General features: G+C 36.4%; 1 protein-coding gene across 1 annotated transcript in view; it reads right to left on the minus strand.

The window, feature by feature from the left end:
• mthl1 (methuselah-like 1) overlaps positions 1–13817 on the minus strand; it is a 95265-nt gene that overhangs the window by 44482 nt on the left and 36966 nt on the right. Inside the window, exon 3 of the mRNA XM_066295772.1 lies at positions 8019–8097. Within this exon, the coding sequence (XP_066151869.1) occupies positions 8019–8097 (79 nt within the window). The remainder of the gene's footprint in view (positions 1–8018; positions 8098–13817) is intronic.

The raw sequence follows: 13817 nt of genomic DNA on the forward strand, positions 1-13817 counted from the left end.
GTTTTGGATTATTATCTTAATGATGCTTAAAACTCCTTTGAATTGCTATATCAGTGACACTTTTCAACACATTATTTTTTAAGATGTTTAAATAAATCATTTTGTCCATTGTTCCATCAATGACCACTAATTCCTTAACTCCTTCGGCCGAAATACAGGCCCAGACCATTACTGATTCGCCACCGTGTTTCACAGTAGGATTTAAATTGGTTATTTTCAGTTTTTCGTTGGGTCTTCTTCACATCATTTACCGGTCATGGGACTCAAATATGTTGAATTTTGACTCATTGGCAAAAATTACATCCTTCCAATAATTTTCCGGTTTTAAAATCGTTTTCGATGCAAAGTATTTTCTAAAATTTTTAATAATAATAATAACAATCTTTATTCACCCGGTGAATGGGCTATCGGCCCCTTGGCCTTTCTGCCCGATTGACATGTACAATTCTTCAAAAAAAAAAAAAAAACCACGAGGCAACCATAAGTCTAATAAGGATGAGAGAGGAATAAAATTTTTATTTTTAGTATTAAGCCACTTTTTCCTAGGTACCCGACAATTGTAACCATTTGCTCTTACGCATCTTCGTATAGTTTCTGCAGACCAGTTTAATTTTCCAGAGCTATTTTTGGTTTAAGGGCACTAGTTCAGCGATTTTCCTTACGACTTCTTCATGATATGTTGCTCTTCTCGAACGTTTATTAGTTTTGGACATCCAGTTTATTTGAGGGAAAGAATTGTGTTTTCAACTTCGTACCGATGAATAATGTCTGCAACTATATTCTTGCTCAAACTAAGTCGTTCGCCAATTTTTCTGCAGGATAACTTCTCCTCAAAATTGAAAATGACGAATTGCCATAAATCGAAAGATGTATTTGCCTTCTCTTTGACTCTGCCCATTTTTGCCCCTCAAAAATGAATACGAGTATTAGGAGCAACTTTCATAAGTACCATGGAACAATGTTGGAATATTAAATCCAACACAAGACCCGTTCTTATGGGCAAAACTACGATTTACCAAAAATCTCAGAATATTTTTGAGACCCCAAAAACGACCTGTTTGTTAAGATATTTCAGTTTTCCAATATTTTCATACTGAACTATAAATATATTTTTTCATTGCTGGTAAGCAAAAACTAATACCAAACATATACCAAAGTGTCGTTTCCTAATTGTTTATTGTTATTATTATTATACGCAAAAGAAAATTGTAAGTGTAAGTGTCCGAATATTATAGGGAGCTACTGTAGGTCTATGTATCCATACGACCCGGAACCAACTGCCCAACGGGGCAAATATCGTGTGAAAGATGGGCCAAGACCGAAAATACCGCGCCAAAGTTCCTCAAAAGTCAAGGTCATGTTGAAAGTTTTCTTCGACTAACTCGGTGTTGGGCATCATGAATTTCTTCCGCCGGCCCAAACTGTTAATAAAGAACATTATTCGAGTGTTATGCGTCGTTTGCGTGAAGCTATTCGCCTCGAGAGGCCGAAATTATCGTTCTTCGAGAACATTTGGCCAAAAACTCGACCCATATCGTTTCACAGCCATCGTATTCGCCTGATTTGGCACCGTTAGACTTCTGGCTGTTCAACAAGCTCAAAAGACCGCTCCGGGGACACCGTTTCGACTCGATTGAGGAGATAAAGGCCGAATCGAAGAAAGTGTTGAAGGCCATCTCGGAAAAAGACCTCTCTGATTGTTTCGAGGATCGTGAAAAGCGGTGGCGGCACAAGTACATTGCGACCGACGGGGAGTACTTTGAAGGCGATGAAATTTATTCGAATGAATGAAGATTTTTCATTTAACAAATAAATTCACCATTATTTCTTGATCAGAGTAGGGTGTCGACGATAAATAAGAATTGCAGAAAATTTTAAGCATTCAGGGGCATTTTGCAAATTTTATCTTCGTCCCTTGAGAATTTTAGTTCGATCAGAAAGCAGCTTGGCGCCATCTTAATTGCATTAGGTACGCCATGCATTTTTACGCTCCTAATCTAGTTCCATCAATACTAAGGTTCTATCAACTACATCTACGTTATTAGAGAAATATGTGCATCTTTAAGAGTCCTTTGCCTGTCACATTAACATCAAATTTGACACCTATCCCAAGGCGTAACATCAGCTTTAATGTCGAAACATCAATTTCCTGCCAATGCGAAAGGCGATATCGCTTCTGATATCATTCTGGGTGTTTTTTTGCTCAAAGCCTCAGTTGCTCTATTTTTAATCTCCGGCAACTTCAAATTTATTATTTTTCAGCAAAACGAGGTGTCAAACTAAGCAACGCCTGAAATAATTCCAACTAAAATAATAGAGAAACGAGCCGAGTGTTGGCTGACATTCCTGTAGGACACCTGTTTATTTTGGAGTCATTTCAGAAAGGTCAGTGATCAGATTCAAACATTCCGACGTAAACTCGTGAATGCAGGCATACGTTGACCTCCCCGGTTTAATTTATCACTTTCAATGTCCTTTTGGTGAATCATTTGATGGCGATAAGAATTAATTTGCAGCTGCTTGACCAGATTTAGGCGAACACGGATCAACCATCATCTCTTGGGGCCCAAAAACACTTGTAATAGCAATTTGTGATGTTTACGAGTCTTTCAGCATTCATGAATAATAATGGATCCAATTATAATGGAAATGATTCTATTAATGGAGCGACACCGATAATAAAATTCAAGTGAATAATAATGCTCAAAGGTTTATTGTTGCCTTTTTTGTCGATTGCCAATGCGATAAGAGCACTGTATGAATACTATTGTTATTGTAATAAACACGTTTCATTAAAACACAAAAGGAACGGTTTTCGTCGACCTATGTATTACGAATGTCGGCTATATTTACGATTTTCTTTAGATAATTTTCAAAGAATGACACTTGAGTGAATCATGATAAGTAGTTGCGTCCTATTGGTATGTATCATAGCCAGAGTAAAATTCGTCGTGGATTTTCATCTCCATGATAAGTCGAAGCGATTATCAGCAGTGGATCGTCTGTCAAGCTTTAAATACTTTGAGATAAGCCTCATATTTTCAAAATGAAAAACCGTTTGTCCATTGTATTGTCGAAGCAAAATGAGGATAACACCCAGATAAAACCAAACATTACTTTGAGAAATAAAAATGTGAGGTCTCGGACGATTTTGGATTCGTGCTGTCCCATGATGTTGAACTCTGGACAAGCCCTTAAGCACCATGAGCTCTTACCACCCAATTTGACACTGTGAGTAATCTCAGTGTTATATTTCACCAGATTGCTTTAGTTTCCAATTAGGATTTGAGGCCATCTCGCTAAGTTGCCCCGAAATTCCGTAAACTCGGAGGAATTACTGATTTTTATTGAAACTAATGAAACCTCTAAATATTATTATTATCCTAGTTTTGCACGCCCCTGTCTTCTTTGACGGATGCGAGATTTTTTTCAGTTTATAGAAAACTCCTGCTGTAACATATTTCCGAAAGTTGTTAACCTATCTGCATAGGTTTTCAAGTAGCAAATTTGTAAAATTCCAAAACACTCTGAAAATGCACGTTTGTCTTAGTATTCGGGGCTCGCGCGCCCCTGCCTTGTACGACGGAAAGAGTTGATTTTGTCCGGAATGCGGAAAGAAATGACAATATCGTTATGTTATTTGAATACCATTGGCGCATCACGCCGTTATTTCAACTAATAGATTTGGAGAATTAATAGGTCTCTAAATATTTGCGTCGCTGCTCCAGTCTTGCACGGCACTGCGCTCCATAGCAAAAGACTGATTCACTGTGTGGATAACTCTTAATACAAAAAAATACCAAAAGTCATTGGCGTCTTTTTTGTTATGACAAAATTTCATAATTCGATAACTGTTCGGAAATATTCATTGCATTACTACCAGGAAGTCACGCACGTCCACGTCAAAAACTGTTTTTTTTTCAATAAATGTGAAAGTCACCAGAAAGTCATTCGTATCTAACACGACTTTCGCAGAACCTCGTCCACCTCTCTCCCCACAGCTTTACAACTACAATTAGTATTACTACAACCACTACTAGCATTGCTACTACTACTACTATTTGCTTATGATGCAAGTCCCTAAATGCCTCCTTTAATAACAAAAAGTATTATCTCCAGGAAATTCAAATCAGAGGCGTACTGGACAGCTCTCTTACTGATTGTTTTGCATGATAGCTGTTGAAACATGAACATAGTATCCGCGCATTAAGCTACATCATGTATTTAATAGGTGTACAAAAAGAAACTGAGCAATGAAGTTTTATGCAATAAAAAAAACATATTTAGACACGTTCAATTCGCCTGCAATTGTAAGCAGGTGTTTTTTATCTATGATTTTTTATATGATAAAAGTATCAGTTGCTTAGGAACTGTAGTTCAGTGAAAAAAAGGAAAATGGAGACATGGATATTTCCAAGCAATATTTAAGAATATCAATGTTGTTCTGTTTTAAACTAAAAAAAAAAAAAATGCTGCTGAAACAACAGAAATGGTTAATTCGGCTTGGGGAGATAATGCTGTTGGTGCTTCAATTGTTAGGAGATGGTTTAAGAAGTTTCGTGAGGAAAATTTTTGTCTTGAGGACGATCCACGTGCGGGTGTCGAAAAAAGTTTCAAGACGAAGAACTGCAAACTTTACTGGATGAAAATCAATGCCAAACTGAAAAACAGCTTGCAGAGCAGTTAGGAGTAACTCAACAAGCAGTTTCAGTTCGATTGCATGGAATGGGAAAAATTCAAAAAGCAGGAAAATGGGTTCCTCATGAGCTAACCGAAGACAATAAAAATCGAAGAGTTGACATCTGCATGAACTTGCTTTCTCGGTATAAAAGAAAGAATTTTCTGCATAATATCATTACGGGAGATGAAAAGTGGATTTTGTATGACAATCCTAAGCGCAGAAAAACATGGGTTGGACCAGGCTAGCCATCCACATCAGTTGCAAAACCAAACGTTCATGCCAAGAAAATCTTACCGTGTGTCTGGTGGGATTGTAAAGGAGTCATTTACTATGAGCTTCTGGAACCCGGTCAAACTGTTACAGCTGACCGTTATCAGGCCCAAATGATCAAATTAAGCGATGCTGTGGAGGAAAAAAGACCATTTACGGGCCAAGGAAGTCGGAAAGTGATGTTGCTGCATGATAATGCTCGTCCGCATACAGCTAAACCGACCCTGTGACTAGAGTGACAGTGACGGGACCAAATAAAAAGAGGGTACTGATTAATATTAGGAGAATGGAGATTACAACGACGAGTGAAGAAGTGAAGGGCTATTATGGATAGGGTGGAAGGTCTCGGTGAGGAACATTTTACGCTGGGAAACATGAGAGGGAATATGGGAGACACGCAGGCGGTAACGCTAACCATCGGTGAAAGATGGGCGGAGAAACTGATGGTGGAGCAATATATCAGGGTGGAATTTGTCCAATGCAGGATGGAAAGAAGGATGGATGTGGTGCGGTGCTACAGATGTTGGGGGTTGGAACATCTGGCTAAGGACTGTACGGGTCGTGACAGAAGGGGGTGTTGTTTTGTGTGTGGAGAGGAGGGACATAGGAGCGATGAGTGCAAGGGAGAGGAATGGTGTGCAATTTGCGACACTAAAGGACACAGAACGGGAACAGGAAGGTGCGGAGCCTTTCGGAAGGCCCTACGCAGAGCCAGGATGGTAGAGGTGAAGGGAGGTGCGGCCGCGCCACCTCCGGTGCAAACCGGAGAAGCCTAGCCTATAAATACCACCCCCTCCCTGAAGTAATGCCTAACGGCGGTTCCGGGGGGGATTCAGGGTGAAGAGAGAAGGGTTTTAGTGGGTAGGCGTCCCAATCTGGGGCGAATCCCACATAACCCGGTCGCTATAACATCAGACCGGGTACCTTTGGAAGGTTTCCCTCCTCTATAAAAAAAAAAAAGCTAAACCGACCCAGGAACTCATCTTCTCATTTGGCTGGGAAATACTCCAGCATGCGGCGTATTCTCCAGACTTGGCTCCTTCCGACTTCCACTTGTTCAGATTCGTGCAGTCTCATTTAGCTGACCAACGATTCTTTGACGTTGAAGATATTGGAAAATGGCTCGATAACTATTTTTCGTCGAAACCACTAAGCTTCTATCACGAGGGCATCCATCATCTACCCAGTAAATGGCAAAAGACCATGGACAGTTATGGAAATTATTTTGATTACTAATATTTTCAATAACTATGTTTTTAATGAAGCTTAATTTCACCAAAAAATGCTCAGTTTCTTTTTGTACACCCATTAAGTCGTGAAAATTAAAACATGGAGACTACTCATGATATTCCACGGACAGTGTCCGTTGAGTGTTTTATTTAGATGATTTTTAAAATGTTCATAATGTTTTCTGTGTTGAAATCAAGCCGTCAATATGTTCGCGGAATCTTTGCAAATAACGGACAGGAAGCAGCCATGTTCCATATCTCCATGATAGACCTTATTACAGAAAATTACCGTTAAGCCCGTCTAATTAGATCTGCCAATTTTCGATTTACTTAACATGAAGGAAATGATTTGATCAGCAGATTACTTAAATTGGGTTTTAATGGGACCTGTTAGGTTCACAGTTAACATTAATTTTATTATAAGTAACGAGTTAACACGTAAGATACTGCTTTTTTTTCCGATGTTGATTGTTGAGTCATGGGAAAGTCAATTATTACAGAGGAAATTTGTTTGTCCCAGATAATTTTCTAGAAACAATCTCGGCCAATATTGCAAATTTTACGAGCTCGTCTGTAACATAAAATGGAAATTTAGAAGTTGCCCTGAAATCTATTATTATATGCCTTTCAGATAACCACTGCACTGACAGATTTACGGATTTATTATGTTTTTAGCAAACACTGGCGGTTTTTTAGTGTTATATAGCAATTCCTTGAAATGAACTATAATAGGATAATAATTACGGATGTGTGGGTAGCTGTTTTGTCTGGAAGGAGCACCATGACTTCTGAAAATTTAATGTTTCCTTATTGTGACTTGGGAGTGGTGGTGCGGAAAGTTGACGTAGTAGTTTGCCAGGAAACACTCTTTTGTCGGTGCTATTTATAAATGTGTGTTTTTAGCTGAAATATTGTTAAATCCAGAGGTGCAATTTCGAGCTAAAATAACAAGCACCAATGAAGTAGATACTTTAATATGCTGATTTTTGAAACAAATCCGGGATATGAGGCAATGAGTTTTTGTCTGGATGAAATATTGTTCATTTGCACCGCGGCTTATCCGTGTTTGAATTGTCATGACGGGCGATGAAAAATGCAATACATAAACGATTATTTGTTAGCTTAAAACAAGATTTCGTTGGGGTGGAAGCACCCCTCCTCGTTCGAAGAACTGAAAGTGCATTTTTGTCACACCCATCTACAGGGGAATGGGAAAGAGTCAAATATTTACTTTGTAATCAGGCACTAGTTAAGCGAAGTGTAACGAAGAATCGTTCCCAGAGTAGCATTCCCTGTTTCATTATTTGCGCATCTAAAAGAGACAAATTCCATGTGCTTGTTTACTCGAAAGTCGAGGCTACAATTAAATGTGTCCATTTTCTCTCTTTTTGCAGCTTTTCACACCATAACCATAATAAATAAAACCAGTCATAACCGTGACCTAATAAATCTTCCAAAACGATTTGATCCCCAGTGGTTCAGCTCGGATATTTGCAGGGGAGCAAATAAATCTATGACCCAAGTACATATTTCGAATGAATGAATAGGAAATCTCCCGTTGACATTCGAGAATAAAGGGATGGGGACTTTTACTTAGTCGTGACTCACGATCGAGCCCTTAGGAGGATGGCAGTTCCCTTATAAGTAGTTTAAGGGCCCATTTCTCGGGAATTAGATTTCCCGTCAAGGGAGAGTAAAAAAGCGATTTTAATTGCAATCTTCGGAGGGTGAAAAGCGTAGGATTTTGTCACTGTGTACTCGTGAGTACATAGTTAAAACTTTTACGCTTACACGCATAGATTTTATTAAGCGTTTATAGGTAGTTAATTTGAACTTACCGAAACGTCCACCAGATGTTGAAACACATGGTATTTAACCAAAAGAAAGCTGCTAAAAACAGGAAGTGCATGGCCACGGCTGCAAAAAAACCACAATATTATTAGTTGGGATAAAAAAAGGGACGATGAGGGTTTACGGCAGTGTAAAACTTCAAGGGTGCAACAACTTAATAAATAGGAAGGTTTTTAGGTCGGATTCCGCAGTGTTTCATAATCTTCAACAAGGGTTTTCAATATATCCATCGAACAGACCTGAAGTGGCGTGACTATATGGCAAAACATTCTTATTAAATAAAAAAAGTGGGATTTTGTCAGATTCGATCTCATGTAGCCTCCAACAATAAAGCGCAAAAGTGTATCCATAAAACCACTATGTCTGGTATAATTCTTCTTAATCTTAAATCTTGATTAAACCACTTTTTTACTGCAACAAAAGAAAATTCTTCGTCTTAACAATCCCGACAATAAAAACTCGAGGACAATAATCTGGAAAGCCGCGTTTTAGCACCTCTTCTTATGCAGGTAGCGCAACTACCTGAAGACTGCAACTTCGCAACAAAAACCATGAAGAATTTGTCAAACAACGAAAAAGACTAAATAAACCAATAAAATTTATATTCGCTCAGTGTATGGCTTGCCACTTATTCCTCTAGATTACTGAGAACGTTTCCCAATAAATCTTCCAGACAAGCCAGCACCCAATCAGCAGAATTTATGCATTCTTCGACAAAGGTCACGTCATAACTTTATGGGTTTACGTAACGGCCTTGAGGGTTGTATATGGAGGCACTGAGGCGAATAGCCCATTGTCTTACGAAGAATGCGTTATTGTTGTTGATCTAGAAGTCAAATTCAATTATGCTTTATCGATTGAGTCATCTTAATTACTAATGCAGAAAAAGGTTGTCAAAGCCATTAATTGCGTTGGTTCGTAAGACATCGCATTAGACTCAACGACCGTTAGCTGAAGAGTCAAACGTTTAATTAATCATTTTCATTAATGCCACCATTATCTAGTTTGAAAATCAATTTTGAATCGGACAAATAAAAGAGTGAATATTAATTGAATTACAGGATCAATAAAGATGGTCACTTAAGAATTTTTGAACGCTGAAGAGAATAATTATTACAAAACTGCTGCGTCACTTTAAACGGTTGTAGAACAGTCGTAGGACTAGAGAGTGATTTAATGGCATTTAAGGCCGTGTAATTCTCGTTTAGAGTGTATCCAATAATATGGACTGACTATGAACGATTCCGGTGAAGAAATGTCGGAAGTTTTTTCGATATCTAATTTGTAAGAAGTCAACTTTGAATATTTATTTCTCAGGGATATTGGGTAATGCAGGAATTGCAGGAATAAGAATGTCTACCTGCCAACCATTAGCAATGCATTTATTCACATAATATCTCAGTTTATACTATACGAGAACTAAGGCATTCGAGAGTTAATTAATTTTTTTTGGGGGAAATATGTCATATAAACGTATATAAGACCCTCGATTTTTAGATATGCAGCGTATTAATTTGAAATCGATATTTTTCGATATTTCGACTCTTATAGAAAATTCTACACAGGGTGGTCATTTAGTGCGGTCTCGGAAGATTACGGCTAAACAATTTAATATTTTGAATTTCTTTCTTTTGCGTTATATAGAACTCGATTATGGGTACATTCTAAAATTGTTTTCGTTTTATACAGGGTGTTCTAAATAAGTGAAAAATATCAAAGTTATGTTTTTTTAAATAGGACACCCCATATATTAATATCGTTTTAGATTCCTTAAGAAAAATAAATGTAAGTTTCATTAAGGTTTACTTGTCCTAAATGTTAAGGATTTCGAAATAATTAAGTTTTTTTAAAAAAATCATACAATTTTAAAAAATTTGTTTTGAAGGAAGTTTAAACTGGAGTAAATCGAAATTCATACCAAACCTTAGATATGAGACGTATTTTATGCCAGAATTATTAAAATTGAAATATCTCATACAGTGCGTCCAAAAAATAACATGCAAATTGCATTCTTTTTGAAAGGAAATAACTCGCTTAATTTAAATAGAACACCCCATATTTTATTACTCGAAATAAGAGATAAACATATGACTAATCAAAAATCGTTACACCTTCCTATACCTAAATGTGCAGGTTTTCTTCGAAAAATAAGATTTAATAGAAGGTAGCAATTTTTTTTTATTAGTCATATGTTTATCTCTTATTTTCTGTCCTTTCAAATCTTGACTCTCGGTTTTAAAAACAACAAATTTAAGATGCCCTTAGAGACAATAAATCCAGATCTGTTGAATCGGGCGATCGCGGTGTGCACTCATTTAATCCTCTTCCTCCCATCCGTTTGCCAGGAAACTTATGGTGTAACCACTGTGTAATAGGAAAAAAATAGTGTGGTGAAGTTCCTTCTTTTTGAAAATTAAAATCTTCTTGTCAAATGCTTTTACTAGCCTTTCACTTGTGAAATAAAATATAAAATAATAAATAATAATTTAACAAAAAATTTAGGAATTTCATCGTCCTTTTTTGTTCGAACAGTTTTATTCCTACTGCCTTTTTCTAAAAGTAAAATATTATTTTAAAGTGCATTTACAAATACAAATAAACAAATAAAAACCAAAATAATAATCTGTTGTTCCTAAAACCCACTAAAACCTCAAGATTTGGAAGGATTGAATAGCAGAAATACGGCTGCGTGTAGGGAAATTCAAGTAGAAGCTTTTGTGAATGTTAGAATGGAGCTTAAAAACAGGCTGTGTTACTGTTTAGAACACAATAGGCAGCATTTTTAATACTTAAAATATGTATACGTGTATACATTTAATCTTTTTTTTATCATGAATAACCTATACGAATGCTGAGATGATGAGACATGTATTTCATGTATGAACTTGTCGATAGAAATTCGTTACGGGCCAGGCAATTTTACATCGATCGAATGCCGAATCATAATGTTCCCAATCGAAAAATGTTCGAAATAAATCATCTACGTCTTCGTAAAATACGAACCTTAAAAGAAAGTGGAGGTACAGAAAGACCAGTGACAGTGAGAACGACAGAATTGGAAGAAAATGTGCTAAACGTAATAGAGGAAAATCCAGGCACTTCTACTAGAAAAATTGGATGGGCTTCGAATGTTAGTAATAAGACTGTGTGGAAAGTTTTGAGGGAAAATTTGTTGTACCCGTATCACATACAACGGGTTCAGGCTCTTCTCCCTACAGATGTTCCCCTGACGACTGCATTTTGTCAATGACTTTTACACACCTTGGTGCAAATTCCCCAAATACTGTCGTTAATTCTTTTTACCGATGAAACAAATTTCTCAAAAAATGCTATAAGACATTTTCATAACAATCATGCATGGGCCGAAGAAAATCTCTATGAGGTACTAGAGGTTAACTTTCAACACCAATTTTCGTGAACCCTTTGGGTCGAAACTGTGAATGATTCGCTAATTAGACCAATATTTCTACCAAAAAGACTTACAGACGCAGTTTATCGCAACTTTTTGAAACAATCGCTTCTTGAATTCCTTGCAGATGTACCATTAGCAACCAGAAATGTGGGTTATGCACGATGGAAAACCAGTATATTTTAGTAGGATTGTTCGCGAATTTTTAATCGAAACATATGAAGATCCCTGGATTGATCATGGCGGACATCAATTATGGCCATCGAGATCCCCAGACTTGGATCCTCTGGACTATTTTCTATAAAATCGTTAGTTTACACATCAAGTGGGAAACCTTGAAGATTCGAGAAATCGCATAATTGATGGTTACAATTCAATGAAAAACAGCTCTGGTATTTTTGAAAGAATTCGACTGGCAATGAGAAGATTAGCAGCATGCATACAAGCTTTCGTCAGTCACTTTGAACAATTACTGTAGCTTTTAATAAATTTCAGAAAAAACATTTATCACTTTGTAATTAGGCAAAAAAGTATTTTTTTTTTCTAAAATCGCCAAAAGGCAACGAATTCTTAAAGTTAATCAGAGAATAGCCCCCTAAATTTTGCCTAACATTTAGGAAATACACTGTATATACAGAGGGTCTGTGAAATGCTGTACAAAATTCTACCACAGATTCCTGGGGTCTAAACATGATGATTTAACCTAATTTGTCTCATCAAAAAGCGGGCGGCGTTCGAAATATAGGGCGTCAAAGTTAAGATCAGAAAATCGAAAAAAATTAATTATTTTGTTTTTAACGTTACTATATGAATGAAATTTCGTATTGGGGGGTCTTTTGGGGCGAGAAATTGAAATCCGTTAACATTTTCTATGCACATCGAAGAGGGCGCTCTAAGCGCCAGGTGAATTATCTTTAAAAGGGTATAACTTTTTTATTACCCGATATAAAATTTATTTATAACCAGATTTGTGTTTACACACATGTGCTATGAAGAAAACAGTCTCTTGGTAGAAGTCTCTATAGACATTCCTTCTTGAGTTACTTTTAGTTTACGGTTCGCCGCATCTCTAGTATAGTTGAATACCTTACAAATTAAATATAATTCTTTTTTAATTGTTTCTCTTTTATTAAATATTCGAAGTGATCTCCGTTAACATCTTTACAAAGATTAATTCAACGTAAAAAGTTAAAAGGGACCCTAACCATCCGTTCCTCGTCGTTTCTTAAAATATACACTGAATTTTGAATTCATCTTGACCAATCGTCTTCATTATTTACAGGCGTTGGGTATACATTCACTACACCCTCAAACTTTCACGGCCATTCTCTCGACAAAATCCGTAAACAAATAGCGTATTAGTTATTTCAGCATTTGTGTAAACCTGGACCATTTTAAAACTCGAAATGGAACAAAATTTTAAAAATTTACTAACAACCTTGGCATGTTTTGACTATCGTAGATATCAACACACTACTAGCAGACGTACCTACTTTATACGAGCAAGTACTACTTTATCGAACAAAAAAATACTTCAAATATTTCAAAAAGGAATCCCGTAGAGATTTCTAACAAGAGACCGTTTTTTCATAACACAAGTGTACAAACACAAATCTGATCATAAATAAATTTTATACCGGATGATAAAAAAGTTATGCCCTTTTAAAGAGAATTCACCTACCGCTGACAGCGCCCTTTTCAATGTGTATAGACATTGTTAACGGATTCTAAATTCTCGCCTCAAAAAACCTACCAATACGACATTTTGTTCAGATAGTAGAGTTACAAATAAAATAATAACTTTTTTCGATTTTTGAATCTTAACTTTAACACCCTGTATTTTGAAATTCGTCAATTTTTGCTTAGACAAATTAGGTTAAATCATCATGTTTTCAATCCAAGAATCTGTGATAAGATTTTTTACAGACACACTACATATATATATACAGTCGCTCAAAAAAGTATTCGTACAGCGGGAAAAAAATTCTGTGACCCATAATTTTCGACTGATTTTGTTAAAAATTTGTATAATGAAAAATCAATCCTAAACTCAGTTTAGGTGTTCGAGCGAGTTTTGAAAATTAAATTTTTAGAGTGCTTTTCATGGTCTTAAAAAAAACTCCATTTCGAAAACTTCTTATGCGGTGGAAATTTTTCAGTAAGATTTTTCTACGTATATACTGAAAATTTGATCAAAGTCAGACTACAAATAAGGGAGTTGCAGCTTTTTAAATTCGCCAAAAATGTTTAAATTTTATTATTTTGCGTGAGAATCGTCACTTTTTGGCGAATTTAAAAAGCTGCAACTCCCTTATTTGTGGTCTGACTTTGATCAAATTTTCAGTATATACGTAGAAAAATCTTACTGAAAAATTTC

The sequence above is a fragment of the Euwallacea fornicatus genome, chromosome 23, assembly GCF_040115645.1.
Source record: "Euwallacea fornicatus isolate EFF26 chromosome 23, ASM4011564v1, whole genome shotgun sequence".
Taxonomy (NCBI): domain Eukaryota; kingdom Metazoa; phylum Arthropoda; class Insecta; order Coleoptera; family Curculionidae; genus Euwallacea; species Euwallacea fornicatus.